The sequence below is a fragment of the Malaclemys terrapin genome, chromosome 6 (genome assembly GCF_027887155.1).
Source record: "Malaclemys terrapin pileata isolate rMalTer1 chromosome 6, rMalTer1.hap1, whole genome shotgun sequence".
NCBI classification, from domain to species: domain Eukaryota; kingdom Metazoa; phylum Chordata; order Testudines; family Emydidae; genus Malaclemys; species Malaclemys terrapin.
In genome coordinates this window covers 110,420,176-110,442,706 of record NC_071510.1, presented here as the reverse complement: position 1 = coordinate 110,442,706, position 22,531 = coordinate 110,420,176, and the positions used below count along the sequence as shown (strand labels likewise).

Genomic DNA, 22,531 nt, shown 5'->3' with positions numbered 1-22,531 from the left:
TACACTTGCCTACAGTGTAACTTCTGTTCACTGTTTGCCATCCATTATACTTGTCTATATTGTAACTTCTGTTCACTGTTTGCCATATTGTAATTCAAACTCCATTTTAAAACGCTTACTCCATTTTGTAAGGGCTTGCTGCAACCTTCATTTTTGCAAACCCTGCTGTAATCTTATTAGTTTAGTTTAAATGCGTGAATGAGGTATGTATGGATGATGGAATCAACCTCCAGCCCCAGCCTGTCCTGATTAAATAGAGTTCAAACACCAACGGCTGAAGATGCAGACAAGAGCCCTAACAAAGTAAGAAGAATCCACCCTAAAAAGACAAGGTACAATAAAAGGAAGATCAAAGCCGGGTCCAAGGCTGAAAGTCATGTCTGCAATTGACGGGTGATCAATCACCAAACCAGAAGGCAGCATGACACAGCAAGACCTATAGACTCTGGATTCAAACTAAAGCCTACAAAAAGGATGGGTGAGATGGAAAACTTTGGAGGAGGGTAACATTCTGCTGCCAACATGGAAGGGCATCGGTGCATGCCCAACAGAGACCCAGCTCGTCCTTGTGCCCGGCTTTCCTGGCCAGTTAGCCGCCACAAGCTACGAACCCAAGCTGCAAACTCAAGCCACAGACTCAAGCAGGACTGGTAACTATGCAGCAGCTGCAGAACATCTGATGGAAGTGTGTGTGTGTGTGTGTGTGAATGTGTGTGTGTGCGTATAGGTATTGGGTATAATGTGTGTGTATAAGGATTAAGATATTAGTTATTGGTCATAAATCAAATTGTTATCATAATAAATGTGGCATCTTTATCTTGTCCCCTTTAATAAGATCCTGCTAGTTTTTATTGGTATAACACCTCTCCTGCACTTTTTTTGTGCAGAGATCTGGTGTCAGCAGCCCCACAGCTGCACAAGGAGCCCTCTACAGCCCTGTAGTCAAGGACCCACTCACTCACTAACTAGGAGTGAGGGGGCCCTCCCCAGACTGGAGCCATTCAACAGTGGTGTAGCCTCCCCTGTGGACATGGGCTCCTCCTCCTCATAGTCCTGGCTGGGAGTCTCTGCTCTGCCCCACTAGGATGGCAGCTTTCCCCGCACCTGGTGCCTGCAGTGATACAGTGTCATTGGACCTGCAGCAATGCAGTGAGCCCGCTGCAGCCCCTGCTCACTCACTCTCTGCCCAGGAGTGTGGAAAGGCAGCCCCCAGGCTGGCACTGTTCAGCAGTGAGGTGATCTCCCTCACAACACAGGGCTCGTCCTCCTCGTTGTGGTCCCAACAGGATCAGGACCATGCGGTTGGCCATGAGGCCAGGCAAGGATCAATCAGAGGAAATAAACAATCATGTGGCAAAGGCCTACAGTAGCCGCCAAGCAGATCTTATTAATTAACACAACAGTGCAAATTTCAGGAAAAGCATGAATGCAATTACATTTGTTGTTGGGACTTAAATATGTGTGTACAATAAGGACGAGCAAGTTTGTTGTTTTATGTCTGTAATGGGTCACAAAAGAAAAACCCTAGAAGAACACTGCAGTGAATATCCTAACACCAAACTCAAACTGGTGAAGATGTCTGGAAAGGGATATGAGGACATTTTACTCTGTCAAGTTTGTAAAACAGAAATCTCTGAAAAGTTAAATTGTATTGCTGAACATCTGAACTGTATGTCTCATTTGAAATTAAAAGAAAGTCAAGCAATGGTAGGCCAGGCTTCAACAGAAGTGTGTTTGGGAAGATTGAGACAAAATATGGAAGAAATTACAGATTTTCTACATGATCTCGTATGTGCATTGTGCTTGGAGGCAATTCCAAGGAATGCTGTCCATGGTTCCAGCTTTATATTATACAAAGTATGCACAAGTATGCACCAGCATGCACTCACCCAGTACATCATCCGCTGGAAGAAAAACACCTGCCCAAAGTTTTCACTCACCAACAAGCTGTAAATAAGGATCTTTTGAGTGGTGAGAAATTGTCTTTAGACACTGATGAAACCACAGAGCTTTTGGGATGGCCAGCAACGAACGTCCTTGCAGTATACTTCAGTGACAAAAACATGCAATGTGGAGGTAATTTCAATTAGGATTCAAGAGGTGTTGCAAGACTATAGCCAAATGTGGGAAATCTGTATGTCACTCAACAGTGACTCCCCAATGTACATCCAGCTTTCAGTAAAGGACTTGAAAGAAATGTATCCTTATCTGCTGCACATTCCATGTATTGCTCATCTTTTGCATACAGCCATTAAGCATGCAATCTAAACTGATTTGTTCCAAAATGTCAACAAATCTGTAGTACAGTTTCCAGCGATATTTAAACATGCTAACAGGCCAAGGCAAGTGGTTTTTTAAAGTCTGTACAAGCAACAGCATGAGCCCATCAGGTTTGCCTGTTTCCCCTCATGTTGTACCATCATGCTGGTTTGCCTGGCTTGAGGGAGCAAAATGTATTTATATACATTGGGACAGTGTGAAACTCATTAAAGAAGAAGATGCAATCATCGCAAAGAAGGCAATGAAACTATGCTGGATGGCTGAAGATGATGGAAACCAGCAAGAACTGTATTGCAAATTCTTTTTCTTTATATATTTTTGGGAAAAAGCCACAGGGTTCATTTGCAAATGGAAACAAATGTACCCTGGTTACATCATATTGATACCCTGCTTTACGGCAATTTCAAAGTTGCTGCTGTTGTATGTAATGCCTTAAAAGAAGTGAACTTTGAGTCAATGAGACCCAAAAGGAAATTCTTTTAATCTGCAATGCATGCTTTTGCATCAGAATTTCAAAATAAACTGAAGGCAACAATATCCTGCCACCTACCAGATGGACTCTCTGGATTAAGATCTCTTCTTGCCAACTGTAAAGTGTTTGATCCATTTGTCAAGGCTGAGATGTCATACAATTTTAGCAACTACAAAAATATTATGTATATTTTCCATTGTAAGGCTGAAGAGTTCAACCACAATTTGACTTGTACATGGCACGTGAAGTGCCCTGGGATGACAGCATAACAGCAATTAAATACCGAAGAAGTGAAACCCAGTCCCTGCCTGTCATGCCCAGCGTGGCATTACATGCACTAGCAGCATCAGTAACTTAAGTGTCCATGGTAAGATTGTCCAGTCTGTTCAGAAAAGTTCAAAATAAACACTTCCATGAATCTCTCTGAAGACCAGCTCAATGTTTTTTTACTACAATGATGACATGAGTTGAAATTTGTAAAGCTTTCAAAAATCTGGTATCATCTGCTGACTCTAGCAAAAGACATAATAGGCATTCTAGTGCCTTTAACAAATGGCCCATACTTAATTTATTTTTTGTTCAAACCACCTAACTGTGGGAACAGAAGACTATGGGCAAAGTTCTGTGATTTAGACTTCTGAATTAGTCTTGTTACAAAAATAAAGCTTTAACTCTTTGAATCTCAACATCTACTGTCATTAAATAATATCTGACTCTCCGTTAATTTCCCACAGCTGTGAAAATTCAAATAGATAATAGAAAAAATGCTTTAAAATGGGTATAATCTATCAAAATTCAGAAAAAAAAATAAAAATTGAATTCTGCCAAGCCTACTCATGAATGAGCTTACAATCTCTGTCCTGCTTCCCTGTCCTAGGTCCAGTTTCTTTTCTCTACTGAAACTACAGAACCTGTTCAAGTTAGTGGAGTACTACAAGTGAAGTACCTTTTGTACACAGCCCCATTTATTTCTGCTGCTCAAATCATTGTGAGTTGGTAGACCAAAAATGTTTGGAATACATAATAGGGCCTGTCAATTATACAAAAGAAGCCATCACAGAGTTAGAAATGAAGGATTCTCCCATCACTGGTTGCTGGACAGGGGCAATATGTCCCTCTGATCCATCATCGCTGTTTGTTTATGGGGAGAGTGCATGTGCACAAAAGGAGAAGGAAAATCTTCATCCCAATAGGACCAGTTTCTTAGTTCTATCTGAATGTGGAGATGTTGCTGTCTGGCTGTATGACCCCTTGTAACATTTCTAGGGAATAACCATCTGCTTGAGATAGGACCTAAAGAGCCACACTGAGTATGCCTCAGTCATCCCCTTTGCTTTTGATGGGGTTATTCCTTATTTATACTGATGTGAGTGGAATCAGGCCCGGAGGCTCCACCCCAGAGAAGAGGGCAGGTTGCGAGAGGGAATTTCATAAGGCGGCACTCAGCATTACGTAGCTATTTCCCAAGAGAAGTGTCTCTTCTGAACATGGCAGAGATGCTGCAATTACAAAGGCTGGGAAACTTATGAAAGGCCAGCAGCAATGGAGGGAAATTTTGGGGTTGTTATACAAAACGAATAAAAGGATTGTCCTGGATTATATAAGGCTGTCACACTCCAACTGGGATCCCAGCTGCACTCAAATTAATTATACTTAACACTCTATTCAAAAACAGTCTTACAGCAGTCAAAACAATGAATAAAAACTATTCTTTCAAAATAAAAAGGGTGCAGTGTGTTTATCACTGTGCATAACATAGCAGAGCTTTATTATACTCCGATATTTAGACATTTGCCTTATGCACCTCCTATCTTGGTGTTTCTTCTACTTGCAAAACAAAACTGAAATTAGATAAAACTGAAAGCAGATTCTTGCACAGTTCATAACCTGAATATTGGAAATGGAACATAAATCCCAAATCTTCCTGTGTAAAGTGTACATAACTTCAATTCTAAAGGAGTCCCAGTCTTCTGACAGGAGAGAATGGAAAGGTCTATCACTGGGGATGGGGGCAAGATGTGGGAAGCAAGGAGCACATCAGGTTTTAAGTGCAAGAGGAAAGTCTAGTGAAGTCTAGTGTTAAACATCTTTTATTAGTTTGTTACTTTACCTATCATGGATTTTTAGAAAAACTTGCATATAGTATTTGCAAGACAGATTAATAGCATGACAATCTGATGTCGGACATTACAAAGCTTTATGAAATTTGGCAGTAAAAGTTACTTTACAATAGCCAACTTGTTTTTAAAAATCCAATTTAACCTAAAAAGTCAAATGCTATTACGAACTATCTACACTGCAAGTGCATTTTAAAATAGTTTAATTTATTTGAAAAATTGAAAGATATTTTTTAATTTGCAGTCTAGCCTAAAACCTTGCATTCCACCCACAATGAGTTTTTGAAGCAGATTTATAATCCTTTGAGAATAGTGGTTTACAAAGAAATTGTTCAGTAGTTCAGTCACAAAACAACACAGTAGCACATCTCCAGAAGAAAATCTGTAATTAAAAATATCTATTTAAAGAAGACCTACTCATCCAAATGTTACAAAAAATAGTTTATTGAAACTGGTTTCAAAAGGTCTCTTGCCTGTACAAAAAAACAAACATAATGGATTTCATGGAACAAATATCAAATGATAATGACTTCATTTCATTCAACCACTCTTGGCTGAGGAAAGGCACATGTATGAACCAACTGCTGAAAGTTACTTACCCTTTACTAGCTGCTCATAGAATTGGGGCTCAATGGCACCAACTGCCATGAATTTCCCATCTAGGGTCTTGTAGGTCTCATAAAAAGGTGCTCCGCTGTCCAGCAAGTTCTCCCCCCGAAGTCTATTCCAAAGGCCTAAATTTTGTGATTTCCACAGGAAAGAACTTAGATATGCTGCTCCTTCTACCTTAAAGATTTATTTAAAAACAAAAATAAGAACAAAAACAAATTCAGAGTTACTAGTGAAATCGCTGGCAATTCCACACAAACAAGTATTCATAAATTTACAATTAAGGTTAGGATTTTGAATTGTAATATTCTCATAAGAGCAATCTTGCCTTTAAAATAATGTGTGTGATTTTTTTTAAGTTTAAATGGAGTAATAAGGAGCCCTGAAAGATAATAAGACATATTAATATACTGAACAGATGAAGTTTCTTATTTTATCAAGCTCCTAGTGGTTCAAATAGCAAAGAAATGAGTTGTAAGGTAACAGGCCAACCTCAGTGGCTCTACAGGACAGTGAGTGCCTCAGCACTTAACTGGCTGAGATAAGACTGCTTGCAGAAAATAAGAAGGAAGTCAAAAGAGAAACACCTCTCTCTAGTTCTCAGTACGCAGAAAACTGAGATGCACATAGAGATCACTGTGTTAACCTGACTATTCTCCCACAGCTCTCTCTAATCTATGGAGCTCCCTGTTCTCACCCGCGAGCACACTTTAGGAACCCTACAGGGTAGCAGAGATGGTGAGGATGTTGACATATGGGTGTAGAGCTCCGAGCACTGATTACGGGAAACCAAAAGGTATGTTTGGCTTTGAGCATATTAAACTTATGTAAGAGGTATCCTAAAAGAAATGGAAAGGTATCAAGGGACCTTGATGGAAAGGTATCATAGGAGTATGCCCTGTACCTTTAAGAGCAGAACACATGATAGAGGAACTGGGATAGAGAAAACCCAAGCAGTCTGAAGTCAGGTTCAACAGGTATGTAGCTAGGAGCACCTGGGTCTCCTTTGTCTTACATAATTCTGTTTTAGTTCTAGTAAAGCCTTACTTCTAAGAGTCTAGACTATACCTTCTTCTTATGAATCCACAAACAACACATGGTATCAGAGTGAGGTAGAAGAAAGGACAAAGAAGAGAGGACTGTGGTGAAGGAGTCACCTCGGAGATAAACAAACTAAAAATCCCCAAAGAATTGAAACTCTCAGGTAATGCAGCAGACTCCTGGTTGAGATTCAAACAGAGATTATATATATATGCATGCATGCAAGCAAGCAGCTAGCTTTGGTGGGAAAGAAAACCAGCAGAAAATAGCAATCTTCTTAAACACAGCAGGACCTGAGGCACAGGAGTTGAAGGCGTGCATTAGATCAGGCCAAGAGAGTGAGTTATGGCCCAACTACCTAAAAAGAGTAAACATTTGAAAGGTACATATTTTATGTCAGAAGACAAAAGGAAGGAGAATTTGAAGAATTTCTAACAGAGCGGAAGCTAATGAGCCAAACTTGCAACTGTGGATTAACAGATTCAGTTATAAGTAAGGCTGCGAGTTTGTCACGGAGGTCACAGATTCTGTGACTTTCCGTGACCTCTGTGACTTCTGCACAGCCGGTGAGCATGGCCCTGCACCAGTCGCACCAACTGCTGCTGGGGCAGTCTCAGGCCACCGCCCCTCTCCCATAGCACCAGAGTTTGGGTGACGGAGGGGGCAGGCGCAGGGGCATGGAACGGGGTGAAGCAAGCTCTGCTGGGTGGCGCTTACCTGTGGGGCTCCCTGGAAGCGGCGACATCCCCCTTGCTCAGCTCCTAGGTGGAGGCATGACCAAGCAGCGCTGTGTGCTGCCTCTGCCTGCAGGCACCACTCCCGCAGCTCCCATTGGCTGCAGTTCCTGGCCAATGGGAGCTGCGAAACTTGCACTCTGGGTGGAGGCAGCATGCAGCGTGGCCTGGCCACGTCTCCGCCTAGTTGCTGAGCGAGGGGGATGTCACCGCTTCTGGGGAGGCACGCAGCCAGGTAGGGAGCCTGCCAGCCCCACCAGCCCCCCACCCCTCCGAGCACCAGTGGGGGTCCCAGTCCACACACCCCCACACAGCACCGGTGGTGCTCTCAGGCTGCCCCCTCCCACCAGATTTAGTCAGGGGTGTATAGTAGAAGTCATGGACAGGTCACGGGACGTGAATTTTTGTTTACTGCCCGTGACCTGTCCGTGACTTTTACTAAAAATACCCGTGACTAAAACAAAGCCTTAGTTATAAGGGATCAAAGTGTAATTAGAATCATAGATCCAAAGCTGCAAAAAAGGCTATAGGAAGATCTGACTCTCACTTTGGATAAAGCAGTAAGACTGTGTCAGGCAGCTGATATTACTCTGAATAAAATAAAAAAAATGGAAGGAAAACAGGCCACTGTCACTCTGAATATAGTAACAAGAGAGAGAAAAAACTGGCAAGCAGTCACTCAGTACAGAGCAAAAAAACAGAAGCATGAAAAAAATAAAGCACAAGAATTTGCAAGGGGCAGCTTCAAGGACTGCACAAGATGTGGACACAAACACAGGCCTCAACGATGCCCAGCTTTTAGTAAGCGCTGTAATATTTGTAAGAAATATAATCATTTTACCTATGTCTGCAGTCAGGATCAACAACTGCAGAAGAGGAAGCAAAGCGTGCATGCTGATGCCATAATCCAGGATGAGAGCAAAAACAGCAGCACAGAAGAGTTCTATCTAGAAACTGTATCTGAAGAGGAAGGAACAGATGAATGGATAATTTCTTTAGAGACTAATGGGACTCTAAAAGGCTGGTCCACACTAAGCCCCCAATTCGAACTAAGATACGCAACTTCAGCTATGTGAATAACGTAGCTGAAGTCAAAGTATCTTAGTTCGAACTTAAAGGTACTTACCGCGGGTCCACTCGCGGCAGGCAGGCTCCCCCGTCGACTCCGCCTACTCCTCTCGCGGAGTAGGATTACCGGCGTCGACGGCGAGCACTTCTGGGATTGATTTATCGCATCTAGACAAAAACGTGAGAAATCGATCCCAGAAGATTGATTGCTTGCCACCGAACCAGCGGGTAAGTATAGATGTACCCCAAATAACCTACAAATTGGACACTGGCACTCAGGTAATTGTTTTTTCAGATATTAGCATTAAAAGGTTAAAGAAAAAAACAGGGAACATGGCAACTAACAGATTAAACCGAAAGCTTATAATAGGGAACTCTTTCCTACTAGATGTACATGAGTACTAGAAGTGAAGGTAAAAGATCAAAAAGAACTGATATCCTTTGTAACTGTTAAAAGAAATAAAGCATCTTTAGCGGGTTTAAAGACATGCCAAGCCCTTGGGCTGATCCAAAGAGTGCATATGGTGGAGGAGATAAAGGACAGAGGAACAGTATCAGGATGTTTTTGAGGGCATAGGAAAATTTGCAACTGAATATAGAATTGAACTGCCAGAACCAAATTGTCCTATCATACAAGCCCCTAGAAATATTCCTCTAAGTATGAGGAAAAGAATCTCAAAAGAAGACCATGATCATTTAGTAACAAACAATGTAATTCAAAGAGCCTACAGAATAGGTGCACTCACTAGCAAATAGTAGGGGGGGGGAAAAAAGAATGGAACACTGAGATTATGCCTGGATCCTAAGGAAGCATAATAACTATATCAAAAGAGAACACTTTCAGTTATATATCAGGGAAGACATTTGGGGGGATATGGCTGGTACAAAGTATTTTATTATATTAGATGCATAATCCTGGCAGATTCCCTTAGATGAGAAGAGATCCAAATTATGTACTTTTATTACACCATATGGAAGATATCGCTTTCGCAGATTCCTGTTTTGTCTAAAATCTGCTTCAGAAATCTTTCATAGAACTGTGCAGTAAATATTTGAGGAAACTGAAGGCACAAAAGTCATACAGATGACATTTTCTTCTGGGGCAACACAACAGAGGAACATAATTACAGGTTAGAGAAAACAATGGACAGGACTAGAGCAATAGGTCTAAAGCTTTCTTCTGGGGCAACACAACAGAGGAACATAGGTCTAAAGCTAAGCAAATAAAAATGTAAATTCAGGCTCAGAGACATAACCTATTTAGGAAAAAAGTTAACTTTATTGATCCTAGCAGAACACAAGCTATAACAAATATGCCACACCCAGAAAAGAAGAAGAAAGTACAGGGATTCACAGGAACTGTTAATTTTGTTGGTAAATTTATACCTAATTTGGCTGCACAAACCAGCAACCTCCATGCACTCACGCAAAAGAACAGTCAATGGACAAGGGATGCTAAACTGGACAAAGAGTTTGGCAACCTGAAACAACTGATTCAGAAATCCCCTATGCTAAGGTATTTTGACCACAGGAGACTGACCAATTTGTCCACTGATGCCTCCAAAGAAGGCATAGGGGCAACATGACTACAAAAATATGACTACCATTGGAGACCAGTGGTAAATTCATCCAGGACTCTTACAGAAGAAGAATGCCACTATGCCCAAACTGAAAAGAAACTTTAGCCCTAATGCATGGTTGTAAAATATTCCATGTGTTCATTTATGGAAGACCAATTGCTGCAGAAACAGACCATAAGCCTCTGATATCAATTGCAAAGAAGGGATTAGTTGACACTCCTCCCACAGTATGATGACTGTTTTTCCAGCTCCAACTGTATGATTTAACAATTGTATATATACCAGGAAAAAAGTTGGTGGTAGTGAACACATTGTCCAGAACATTTGATAAAACTGTAGTAGAAAGAGAGGTGGAGTCAGACATAGTGCATGTCAACCTGATTAAAAAAAATAATTTTCTTGTCTCAGAAAGGAAGCGGAATGAATTTGCTGAGGCTACAGCTAATGATGAGTCTTTACAGAGGTAATTAAAGCTATTTCCACAGGGTGGCCAGGACATTACATACCAAGTCCATATTTCCAGTTCAAAGCAGAACTGTCCGTTACTCTTAGCATATTGTTTACAGGAAACAGAATAGTAGTGCCCAAGATATAAAAAGCTGACAAGCTCACAAGAATACATGAAGGACAAATGGGCATGGAGAAATGTAAACGCAGAGCCAGAGAGATACTTTATCGGCTATAATGAGATATTCATTTGTAAATTAATAAAAAAAATAAAAATGTATTAAACATGTCAAAAATACCAACCTAAACAGAGAAAAGAACCTATGTTGATAAACAATGAACAGTTAAGGGCATAGTCTAAAGTTAGTGTGGATTTATTTACATATGTAGCTAAAGACTATGTTTTGATTTTGGATTATTATTCTGATTAACTAGAGATTGTTATATTAGAAACTAGTACATCAGAATATGTTTTAATGCGCATAAAATCCATATTGTCCAGGCATGGAATCCCTGATAATGGTCAGCACTTTGATGGACGTGAATTTAAAACATTTTCTTGAGGGTATGGGTTTAAGTACATAACTTCAAATCCTAGGTATTCTCAATCCAGTAGTTTTGTAGAGAACAGTGTGAAAGTTGTTAAATGACTTTTGAAAAAGGCCACTTGGCAGGAAGTTGAGAACAACTTGACAAAGGCAAACTAATCTATGAAAGACTGAAATGCTATGAAAAGTCATTGTGGGGACATGGGAGGAGGTTAAAAAACGATTTCCTCCTTAAGAAAATCCCACCACTTGAAAGAGTTCTTAATGTGATGCAAATGTCTGTATAACAACATAAGTAATGGGCCCATTAAACAAAAGTAGGTTAAAATGAAGTGACAGTTCAAATATTGATAGGTTGTGGTATTAGATAGGTTTAAAAAAGAAAAATCTCTTTCCATGAGTCAGAGTTAGAAGTGGAACCAGACTCATGTGTCTCAGCTTATTATTTAACTGACTTTGCTGCTGATGATGATGTATGTGTTGCACCAGCACTTCCCTATGTAATGTCTGTTCAAGTGAATGGAACATAATGAAACATCCAAATGACACTACCAATTGCAGTACAATATTTTTAAGAAAGGTCAAGTTTTAAACCTAAAGTGTACTGTGTTCCTTTTTAAAAAAGGAAAAAATTAATTTGAAAACACTATAATGGAGGGACCAATTGTGGCTCCATGGCTAAGGTTATCTTCTGTAAGGGGATTAAAGTGGGACATACATTTTTGTTTTTTCTCTCCTTTCAGTGAGAAATTTCAGTGTTCATTTTTAAATCCTCTGAATTTTCTATGTAGATTTTGTTTGATTTCTTTTCATAATTTTTTTTAAAATAAAGTGTTTGAAACTGATCTGTTGTTGAAATTCATCTGACTTGTTCTTTGTTTTTGTTAACTGATATATTTTCAAAAGAAATTGTCTGTCTAAACAAAAATTGGCAGACAGATAAAACTTGGATAGATTTGGTGCAACAAGCAGACTTTTTTAAAAGTAATTTTAAAGATTAAGGGTCATTTTTTGCCATTATGCATCATTTTGGATGCATGTGAGGCATAAAATCTTCGCATCATATACCACCTTCCAACACATCAAACTACCACATCATACATCTTCAAATAATCTCATTGAGAGGAGGTAGTTTGTTAAAAGGTGTGTCAGACACTGGCATTCATGGGGCAGAGGTAAGGTTGTGGTCCATTTTCTGTGGTGTAAAGGAGTTAGGGCAGTGGCAAGGTGTGATAAGACATTTGCCTGTGGGTGAAGGAGCAAAGCTGTCCCATTAGGTGGCTTAACTTTTCATTTCCCTAACTCCCAGCGCTATGCCTTACCAACAACTTCATCCTTTTTCCCTTTTGTAGAGTTAGAGTTTAAAAACAGAAAACTAAAAATAAACAGATTTCAAAAACTTACCATACTTGCATCAACGACCTGCCCTTTGCCAGATTTTGTACGTTCATAGAGGGCCATAATTATACCCATTGCACACATGACACCTCCACCAGCAAAATCAGCCAGAAGATTTACTGGTGCATATGGATTTTCATCTTTTCTACCAAGTTTTGACAGCACACCTGAAAAACAGTGCAAAAAACACAGACATTTAATCATAAAGTGTATGAACATTAATGTTAGTAAAATGAAAACTAAAGTTTCTTCAATTTATAAACCTTAACCAAGGTAACTATGGAATCCCCTACACGCCAAGAGAATCCTCAGCTGGCGGTTTAAGACAACATTATGGCCCCTTTACACTGCAGCAGTGACAAAAAAAGGGCTGAAGCAGAGCCAAGGATCTGACCATTGTTTTTATTTGGGAGGGGGCTTCTAGATTGCTAGCCCTCTTTGCTCCGCTAAACAGCCCCCTTACCTTCATTTTGCTCTCTAGTTTCCCCCACAACCACTCTCTTCCCCCTTAGGGTGACCAGATGTCCCGATTTTATAGGGAAAGTCCCGATTTTTGGATCTTTTTCTTATATAGGTTCCTTTTACCCCCCCACCCCGTCCCGATTTTTCACACTTGCTGTCTGGTCACCCTATTCCCCCTCCTCCTGCCAATGGGGCAATGTGGAGTTTATCAGCCCTGCAGCAGAGCCACATTCCTCCTAAGCAGCATACAAATTCAATGCATCCTAAAACACTGCCTGGCACTGATGAATTGTTTAGGTAACTCACACACCAATGTGTGTTTTCTAAAGTGCACACAAGCTGACACATGGTGTTAAGAACTCCACTGAGCTTAGGATGCACGCAGAAAGCTTTTCAATAACGAAAATCTGCCATTCAACAGTCCAACTGGTGTCATAAGCACCAGTAGGTGAACATATTAAATCTAATTTGGACTTTCCAGGACGAGTCATTTTTGGGCTACAGCAAACCAAAAACCATAAGGAAAATTTCCAAGACATGAGATGACCTCATTTTCTGAGCAGTCACACCTCCCAAATGCCTTGTCTAATTTGCCTTAAACTTGGCAGAAATAATCTATCTGGCATGCCTGTGACATTTCAGGCAGATTGGTTTTATTTTAGAAAATAGACAGTTTGCCAAAAACTAGGATTATCATTTACTTTGGGATGTTCTGGCAAAAGCAGTTTGAGAAATACTAAGGATCACATAAGAAGCGTACTGCTAGATCTGTAAACATTCCATATTCTTGTCTGATATTTTTGCCAACAAACTCTGATAAAACTTGATCTGTGGAAAAAAGAGTTAATTGGTGCAAAAACATAGTTTACATTTTCTAATTCAAAGGACCCCCCAAAAAAGTGTGTAAAAATACAGGTGTTGCTAGCTGAGGTTTTCTTCTTGCAAAAGGCTGTCCAAGTTACAGTAATAGCTGCCACACAAAATGGTACTGATTAAACTGGATTTAGGAAGAAGAAAATTATTTTAGCAGGCAGTGTGGACTTTGTTCCACGGTCCAGCAATCCTGAAGTCAATAACATCACTTTGTTAGCTACTTTCCTCTGGGCTGGCATTCAACATAAGGATATATACAGCACTCAGGCAAGACAGAGCTCACAAAGGGCCTGAATCCTGCAGCTTTCACTTACTTCAATAATCCAGTCTCACACAAGTAAACCTATTGATTTGTAGTTTCATGGGACTAACCATGCAACGATTGCCCAGGTGAGTAAAGGTTGTGGGATTAGGCCCAAAATGAAAAGATAAAACTAAAGACTATCATGAAAATTATATTTACCTTTAAAAAAAAGAAAAAAACTTTATCTAGGTTTTTCTTCTTTTATACTCTTTTACTAGAAGAAGACAACACTCAGGTAATTTAAACCATGTACACAAAGTACCTGCTAATACAATTCTTAATTAAAGCAAAAATAAAGTTAATCTAATAGGAATGTTAACAGTTTACCTGACAAAGCCAAATAATTGATGTCATGACCTGCAGACTTTGCATATCTTCCTGACTGGCCAAATCCAGTAAGTCTAGCATAGATAAGTTTTGGATTTTCCTGTAGAAGGACCTTTGGACCAAGACCAAGTTTTTCCATGACACCTTAACAGTAAAATAAAATGTTTAATCCCAATCCAAACTTTTGCTTTTAATCTAGATTCAAAACAAACTTGATTTGAAATAAAAAAACTGTAAAATGTTAAAATGTATTAGTCATTATGAACTTGAATTACAGCTAACATGCTGATTAAGTTAAAAAAAAGCCTCAAGTACAATAGCCATATTAAAACATGAACTGCTAATATTTTACAAATTAATAATGTACTAAATTTAATTTTATATGCTGAATGCACCAAACATAAATTTAGTGTAAAAGTAGTTTAAATGCACTTTGTTTCTCCCCAATTTCAGACCCCTCATGACCATTCTGACCAACTTCCGTGGCTGTGGACCACTGAACATACTGTGGCATTTAATTTCAGAAAGGGGAACTATGCAAAAATGAGGAGGTTAATTAAACAGAAATTAAAAGGTACAGTGACTAGAGTGAAATCCCTGCAAACTGCGTGGACACTTTTCAAAGACACCATAATAAAAGCCCAACTTAAATGTAGACCCCAAATTAAAAAACACAGTAAAAGAACTAAAAAAGAGCCACCGTGGCTTAACAACCAAGTAAAAGAAGCAGTGAGAGATAAAAAGGTATATTTTAAAAAATGGAAATCAGATCCTAGTGAGGTAAATAGAAAGAAGCATAAACACTGCCAAATTAAGTGTAAAAATGTAAGAAGAAAAGCCAAAAAGGAGTTTGAAGAACAGCTAGCCAAAAACTCAAAAAGTAATAACAAAATGTTTTTTAAGTACATCAGAAGCAGGAAGCAGTGGGGCCCCTGGACGATCGAGATACAAAAGGAGCACTTAAAGATGATAAAGTCATTGCAGAGAAACTAAATGAATTCTTTGCTTCAGTCTTCATGGCTGAGGATGTTAGGGAGACTCCCAAACCTGAGCCGTCCTTTGTAGGTGACAAATCTGAGGAACTGTCACAGATTGAAGTGTCATTAGAGGAGGTTTGGAATTAACTGATAAACTTTACAGTAACAAGTCACCAGGACCATATGGCATTCACCCAAGGGTTCTGAAAGAACTCAAATGTGAAATTGCGGAACTATTAATTCTGGTTTGTAACCTGTCCTTTAAATCGGCTTCTGTACCTATCTGACTGGAAGATAGCTAATGTAACGCCAATATTTAAAAAGGGCTCTAGAGGTGATCCTGGCAATTACAGATCGGTAAGTCTAACATCAATACCGGGCAAATTAGTTGAAACAATAGTAAAGAATAAAATTGTCAGACACATAGAAGAACATAACTTGCTGGGCAAAAGTCAACATGGTTTCTGTAAAGGGAAAGCATGTCTTACTAATCTATTAGAGTTCTTTGAAGGGGTCAACAAACATGTGGACAAGGGATATCCAGTGGACATAGTGTACTTACCATATATACCCGTTCATAAGCTGAATTTTTTTAGTAAAAAAGGGAAGCACCAGAGAAGGGGGTCGGCTTATGAACGGGTATAGAGAGGGAGAGGTGGGACGCAGCCCCTTCCCCCAACAGAGGGAGCAAGGAGAGGCAGCACAGCCAGCAGAGCCAGAAGGGAAGAGGCGGGGCCAGAGTCTCTCAGCTTCTCCCCCCAGCCTCCAAAGCAGCTGCAACTCCAGGGCTGGCAGGCTGCAGCCGTGCTGTTCGGCCCTGCCCCCCAGAGCAGGCTGTGGCCACGCCACCCAGCCCGCCGGAGCACTCTGCGGCCGCGCTGCCCGGCCCAGCCCGCTGGAATATGCTGCGGCCGTGCCACCGGGTCTGGCCTGCCAGAGCAGGCTGCACCCGCACTGCCCAGCCTGCCGGAGCAGCTCCAACCAGGTCACAGACATCCTCCCCTGGCCCTCCCCAGATAAGGTGGGAAGGGATGGCATGGAGTGATGTGGGGGGTGGTCACAGGGGTTACTCCCCTGACCCCTAGTTTCTTCCTCCAAAAAATTTCCCCACCAGTTGCTGCCCAGCCCATCAGGGTAAGCCGCTGGCGTGCCAGGACACTTTGTTTACTTAGGTTTACTTCTATGCCTGCGGACGCGAGGTAAACAAACCATTTCGGCCTGCCAGTAGCTTATCCCGATGGCCCGGGAGTCAAAATTTCCTGACCCCTGAATTATAGGGTCAGCTTATGAACAGGACATAAAAATTTTCCATTTTTACTTATCCATCTTGGGGGGGCTGGTTTATAAACGAACCGGCTTATGATCGAGTATATACGATAGATTTCCAGAAAGCCTTTGACAAGGTCCCTCACCAAAGGCTCTTACGTAAATTAAGTGGTCACGGGATAAGAGGGAAGATCCTTTCCTGGATTGAGAACTGGTTAAAGGACAGGGAACAAAGGGTAGGAATAAATGGTAAATTCTCAGAATGGAGAGGGGTAACTAGTGGTGTTCCCCAAGGGTCAGTCCTAGGACCAATTCATAGCTGAATCAAAGAGACAGCTCCCAGGAGGTCATGCACCACAGTAAAAAGAAAGAGGCAAACTTTTTGCTAATACACTCCCCGATATTTACAAGGCTGAACCTCTGGACAATTTTCTCAGGACTGCTTCTGTCTCTTATCAGAATATAGCTCAATGACATTTTCCTTGCTTACCTGCCCAATATAATTCCCCTCTTTCCTTCAGTTTTGGCATAAGACACTCCATTTTATCCTTACGCTAGCCTAGCCATCTACTACTATTACTTTTTCTCTATCATAAAAACAAGAGCAGACGAGGGCAATTATACTCAGCAAATGATTTGCAGAAACTGTACAAAAAAAAGTTTCTTCTGTAGGTTCAAGCTCAAGAAACTTTTGCAAAATTAAATAAATGTAGGTTTGGTCAGTTTTAATGTACAGGGATGAAAAACGCTGTAAATTCACATTTTGAAAATTTCCCCTCCCTTTAGCGCCCGTCCACCCCCCCTAAAAAAGTGTCTTGTTTTTGTTTGTTTTTTCCAGACAAAATGTTCAAGCTGTGTATAATTTGTAAAATGGACTTTTATCTGTGTTTAGCAAATTACAACTAAACTTTGGTCAGAACTATGTCTGATAAACAGTGCAGACACTGCAGAGCAACACGATCTTATATGGAAGGGAAAGGAGAAATACTGGATTCTTAAAATTGCTTTCATACCTTCTTCCACATCACATTTTATGAATGGAAATTCCCCAAATTACCGGTAATCTATAAAATCACAACTCTATCATCCTTCAACTCCTTGAAGACCCAATTCTAGCATGACACTGACTGGAAAGTGTCAACTGGTAATGGCTAGGCAGAGAAGCAGAGAGATTTGCTGGTATGTATGTATGTATTTAATAATATACACCTCTACCTCGATATAACGCAACCCGATATAACACAAATTCGGATATAATGGAGTAAAACAATGCTCCGGGGGGGGGGGCGGGGCTGTGCACTCCGGTGGATCAAAGCAAGTTCAATATAACGCGGTTTCACCTATAATGCAGTAAGATTTTTTGGCTCCCGAGGACAGCATTATATCGAGGTAGAGGTGTATATAATTATACAGATCTGGATCTTCAAATTTCCACCTGACCTGAAAGATGAACTCCACTGAATAACAGAAAATTCCTAAACAAAAAGAAATCCATCCCCTTCCTGCAAAAATGAAATGTTGAGGTTCCATGACTGTATATTATAAATACAAATTGGATCCACCCACATGAAACCATACTGATGAAGCTTTGCATCTGCATAAATGCGGTTGAAGGATCAAAGTCTCAGATCTTAATCTGGAAATAACCAATCTTAGCTCTGTCAGTGTTAACTCAGGATTGTAAAGCACTTTCAACATGGAGACGTATTATGAAGTTAAAAACATACCCATTTATAGACACCTTTACTACCACCGAAGTTATAATACAGCCTCACAAAACTGTTGTGAAAATTTACTAGATAAGGCACAAAATTTATTTGCTTGCTCTTACCAAGACAGACAGATTTTCAAAAGCCCAACTCCAACAGATATCACAAAGAAACTAACTGAAAGCCAATGGGATTTGGATGCCTAACTGCTCTTTGTGCCATTTAAAATCTTCCCATATATCACTTGGGCCCAAATCCTACAACTGGCTCTATGCCTGAAGATCCAAATCAGCGCTGAGCCAATTTCAGGACCAGGTCCATGAGATGCATTATCTAGCTATAGAATTACAAGGAACCGCAGATGGCATTTTACACTTAATGAGACACTAGTCTCAACTCATATTTGCACCCATATTTAAATTTTGTAACAAAGTTTTTACAAAACCAAAGGGCAATAGAAATTTCCATTATATTAACTGTAAGATTCCAATTGAATTTGTCACTTTTAACCAAACAATCCCATGGAAACCCAAACATTTCAACACAGAAAATGTGAAACTACAAATTAAAATGAAATTGGATTTATTGATTTCCACTGTACAGTCTATGAGAAAAAAAACACACAACACATCAAAAACCAGGAATACATAGAGAAAAAGCACACCAGACTTATGAAGTTCCCAGTTTTAATGCTCACAGGTGTTATTAGTTATGCAGGTAAATGTGCTTATTTACAATGATTGATGTTTAAAATGATATAGTGACCCTTTAGTCCTAAATCTGGTATGGCCAGAACACAGAACATAAGAATGGCCGTACTGGGTCAGACCAAAGGTCCATCTAGCCCAGTATCCTGTCTACCGACAGTGGCCAATGCCAGGTGCCCCAGAGAGTGTGAACCCAACAGGCAATGATTAAGTGATCTCTCTCCTGTCATCCATCTCCACCCTTTGACAAACAGAGGCTAGGAACACCATTCCTTACCCATCCTGGCTAATAGCCATTAACAGACTTAACCTCCATGAATTTATCCAGTTCTCTTTTAAACGCTGTTATAGTCCTAGCCTTCACAACCTCCTCAGGCAAGGAGTTCCACAAGTTGACTGTGCGCTGTGTGAAGAAGAACTTCCTTTTATTTGTTTTAAACCTGCTGCCCATTAATTTCATTTGGTGGCCCCTAGTTCTTATATTATGGGAACAAGTAAATAACTTTTCCTTATTCACTTTCTCCACACCGCTCATGATTTTATATACCTCTATCATACCCCCCCTTAGTCTCCTCTTTTCCAAGCTGAAAAATCCTATCCTCTTTAATCTCTCCTCATATGGGACTCGTTCCAAACCCCTAATCATTTTAGTTGCCCTTTTCTGAACTTTTTCTAATGCCAGTATATCTTTTTTGAGATGAGGAGACCACATCTGTACGCTGTATTCAAGATGTGGGCGTACCATGGATCTATATAAGGGCAATAAGATATTCTCTATCCCTTTTATAATGATTCCTAACATCCTGTTTGCTTTTTTGACTGCTGCTGCACACTGCGTGGACGTCTTCAGAGAACTATCCACGATGACTCCAAGATCTCTTTCCTGATTAGTTGTAGCTAAATTAGCCCCCATCATGTTGTCTGTATAGTTGGGGTTATTTTTTCCAATGTGCATTGCTTTACATTTATCCACGTTAAATTTAATTTGCCATTTTGTTGCCCACTTAGTTTTGTGAGATCTTTTTGAAGTTCTTCACAGTCTGCTTTGGTCTTAACTATCTTCAGCAGTTTAGTATCATCTGTAAACTGTGCCACCTAACTTTTTACCCCTTTCTCCAGATCATTTATGAATAAGTTGAATAGGATTGGTCCTAGGACTGACCCTTGGGGGACAGCACTTGTTATCCTTCTCCATTCTGAGAATTTACCATTTATTTCTACCCTTTGTTCCCTGCCTTTTAACCAGTTCTCAATCCATGAAAGGACCTTCCCTCTTATCCCAACACAGCACATGAACACTTCAGTGAATCCTTAATATTTAATACAGAATTGCAGCCCTAAAGGAACAATAGGCGTCAGCATGTGATATGCAACTTGAAGCTTAGACTCCTGCTAAAACTTGCCATATTTGTGGATCAAGGGCTTAGGAAAGAACAGAGCATGTTGTCTCCACAGAAACAGCACCTCCATATTAAAAACTAATGCCCCAGACATACAAAGCCTTACACGTTTGATAAACTGTACACACTGGGAGTACAAGTGTTTACGCCATTGAAAAGTGTAAGCATGTCTTTGCAGGGTCAAGGCCGAAGCATGCCACAATTTGCCCATTATACATCCATTGGGGTCATCCACGGGCTCCAGGACAATCGTCAAAGTTGTTTGAGGCTTAATGGGCCATTGTTTGGATAGGATACTTTAACCTTAAACTCTCTTCTGTGGGTTGCTGTGTCCCATAAATCTGGGTTTGCCCCATGGCATTTGCACCAACCACACTATTTTGCATCCAGCCAGGTGAGAGCTGTCATTCCCTGACAGCACATCTGATCTCCCAAGTGGGGCAACACTATCTGACTACTGCCCTCTATTCACCTGTCTTTCCTCCTCTACAGCAGCACCATCCCCAACTTTACCCCGGCATCAAGCCCCCATTCTGCCTCTTCTCCCCTGCAGAGCACCCCCAGAATCTCTTCCCTGGCACAGCACCCCCATCTCTGATCCACCAGACACACCCAAGCTTTGCATCCTAGTACTCTCCAGTCAGCAGTACCCCTCCCCCCAGCGGCACCCATACCCCTCCCCCCAAACCCTGCCCCCAGGGATCCTGCCCCCAGCAGCACCCGAACCCCTGCCCCCAAACCCTGCCCCCAGGGATCCTGCCCCCAAACCCTGCCCCCAGGTGCCTTCCCCCAGCAGCACCCGAACCCCTGCCCCCAGGTGCCTTCCCCCAGCAGCACCCGAACCCCTGCCCCCAAACCCTGCCCCCAGGTGCCCTTCCCCAGCGGCACCCAAACCCCTGCCCCCAAACCCTGCCCCCAGGTGCCTTCCCCCAGCAGCACCCGAACCCCTGCCCCCAAACCCTGCCCCCAGGGATCCTGCCCCAGCAGCACCCGAACCCCTGCCCCCAAACCCTGCCCCCAGGTGCCTTCCCCCAGCAGCACCCGAACCCCTGCCCCCAAACCCTGCCCCCAGGTGCCCTTCCCCAGCGGCACCCAAACCCCTGCCCCCAAACCCTGCCCCCAGGTGCCTTCCCCCAGCAGCACCCGAACCCCTGCCCCCAAACCCTGCCCCCAGGGATCCTGCCCCAGCAGCACCCGAACCCCTGCCCCCAAACCCTGCCCCCAGGTGCCCTCCCCTTGCCGGCGGCAGCCGCCCCCTCCTCTCCCCTCAGACCCTGCGGGCCCAGGCCGGCCGCTCACCGTGGCGGAAGGGCTCCACGAGCACGTCCGCCCGCAGGCAGAGCCTCCTCAGCGCCGCCGCCCCGGGGCCCTGCTTCAGGTCGAGCGCCAGGGAGCGCTTGCCCCGGCCCTGCACGTCGGTGTTCATGGCCGAGCGGGGGGAGCGATCCACCCGCACCACCTGCGCCCCGAAGTCGGCCAGGATCATGCCGCAGAGCGGGGAGGGCGCCAGGCCCGCTAGCTCCAGCACCCGCACCCCGCTCAGGGCCATGGCTGCCCCGCGCTGCGCGGCCTCCTGCCGAGCGCCGAAACATCGAGCGGCCGCCGCGGCGCGGCGCGGCCCGGCCCCCTCCGGGCCAGAAACCCGGCGGTCAACGGCCCCGTCCGGCTCCCGCGTGGTCCCCTCCCCCAGCCGGGGACGGGGCAGGGGAGCCCTCAGCACGGGGGTGGGAATGGGGACATTCAGCATGGGGATGGGGGGGTGGGGGGGAATGGGGACACTCAGCACAGGGATGGGGGGGAGGGGTGGGAATGGGGACACTCAGCACAGGGATGGGGGGGAGGGGTGGGAATGGGGACACTCAGCACAGGGATGGGGGGGAGGGGTGGGAATGGGGACACTCAGCACAGGGATGGGTGGGACTGGGGACACTCAGCACAGGGATTGGGACTGGGGACACTCAGCACAGGGATTGGGCAAATGGGGACACTCAGCACAGGAATGGGGGGTGGGGGGGAATGGGGACAATCAGCACAGGGATGGGGTGGAGGGGGGGATGGGGACACTCAGCACAGGGATGGGGTGGAGGGGGGGATGGGGACACTCAGCACAGGGATGGGGGGGAGGGGTGGGAATGGGGACACTCAGCACGGAAGGGGGGAATGGGGACACTCAGCACAGGGATGGGGGGGAGGGGTGGGAATGGGGACACTC

General features: G+C 42.7%; 1 protein-coding gene across 1 annotated transcript in view; it reads right to left on the bottom strand.

Annotated features, from left to right (window-relative positions):
- Positions 1–21,962, bottom strand: part of AMACR (alpha-methylacyl-CoA racemase) — a 34,475-nt gene extending 12,513 nt beyond the window's left edge. Inside the window, exons 1-4 of the mRNA XM_054031849.1 lie at positions 21,619–21,962; positions 14,261–14,404; positions 12,301–12,461; positions 5,469–5,655 (exon numbers count right to left, since the gene is read on the bottom strand). Coding sequence (XP_053887824.1) covers positions 5,469–5,655; positions 12,301–12,461; positions 14,261–14,404; positions 21,619–21,868 — 742 coding nt within the window. The 5' untranslated portion in view covers positions 21,869–21,962. The remainder of the gene's footprint in view (positions 1–5,468; positions 5,656–12,300; positions 12,462–14,260; positions 14,405–21,618) is intronic.
- Between the last annotated feature and the right edge of the window lie 569 nt (positions 21,963–22,531).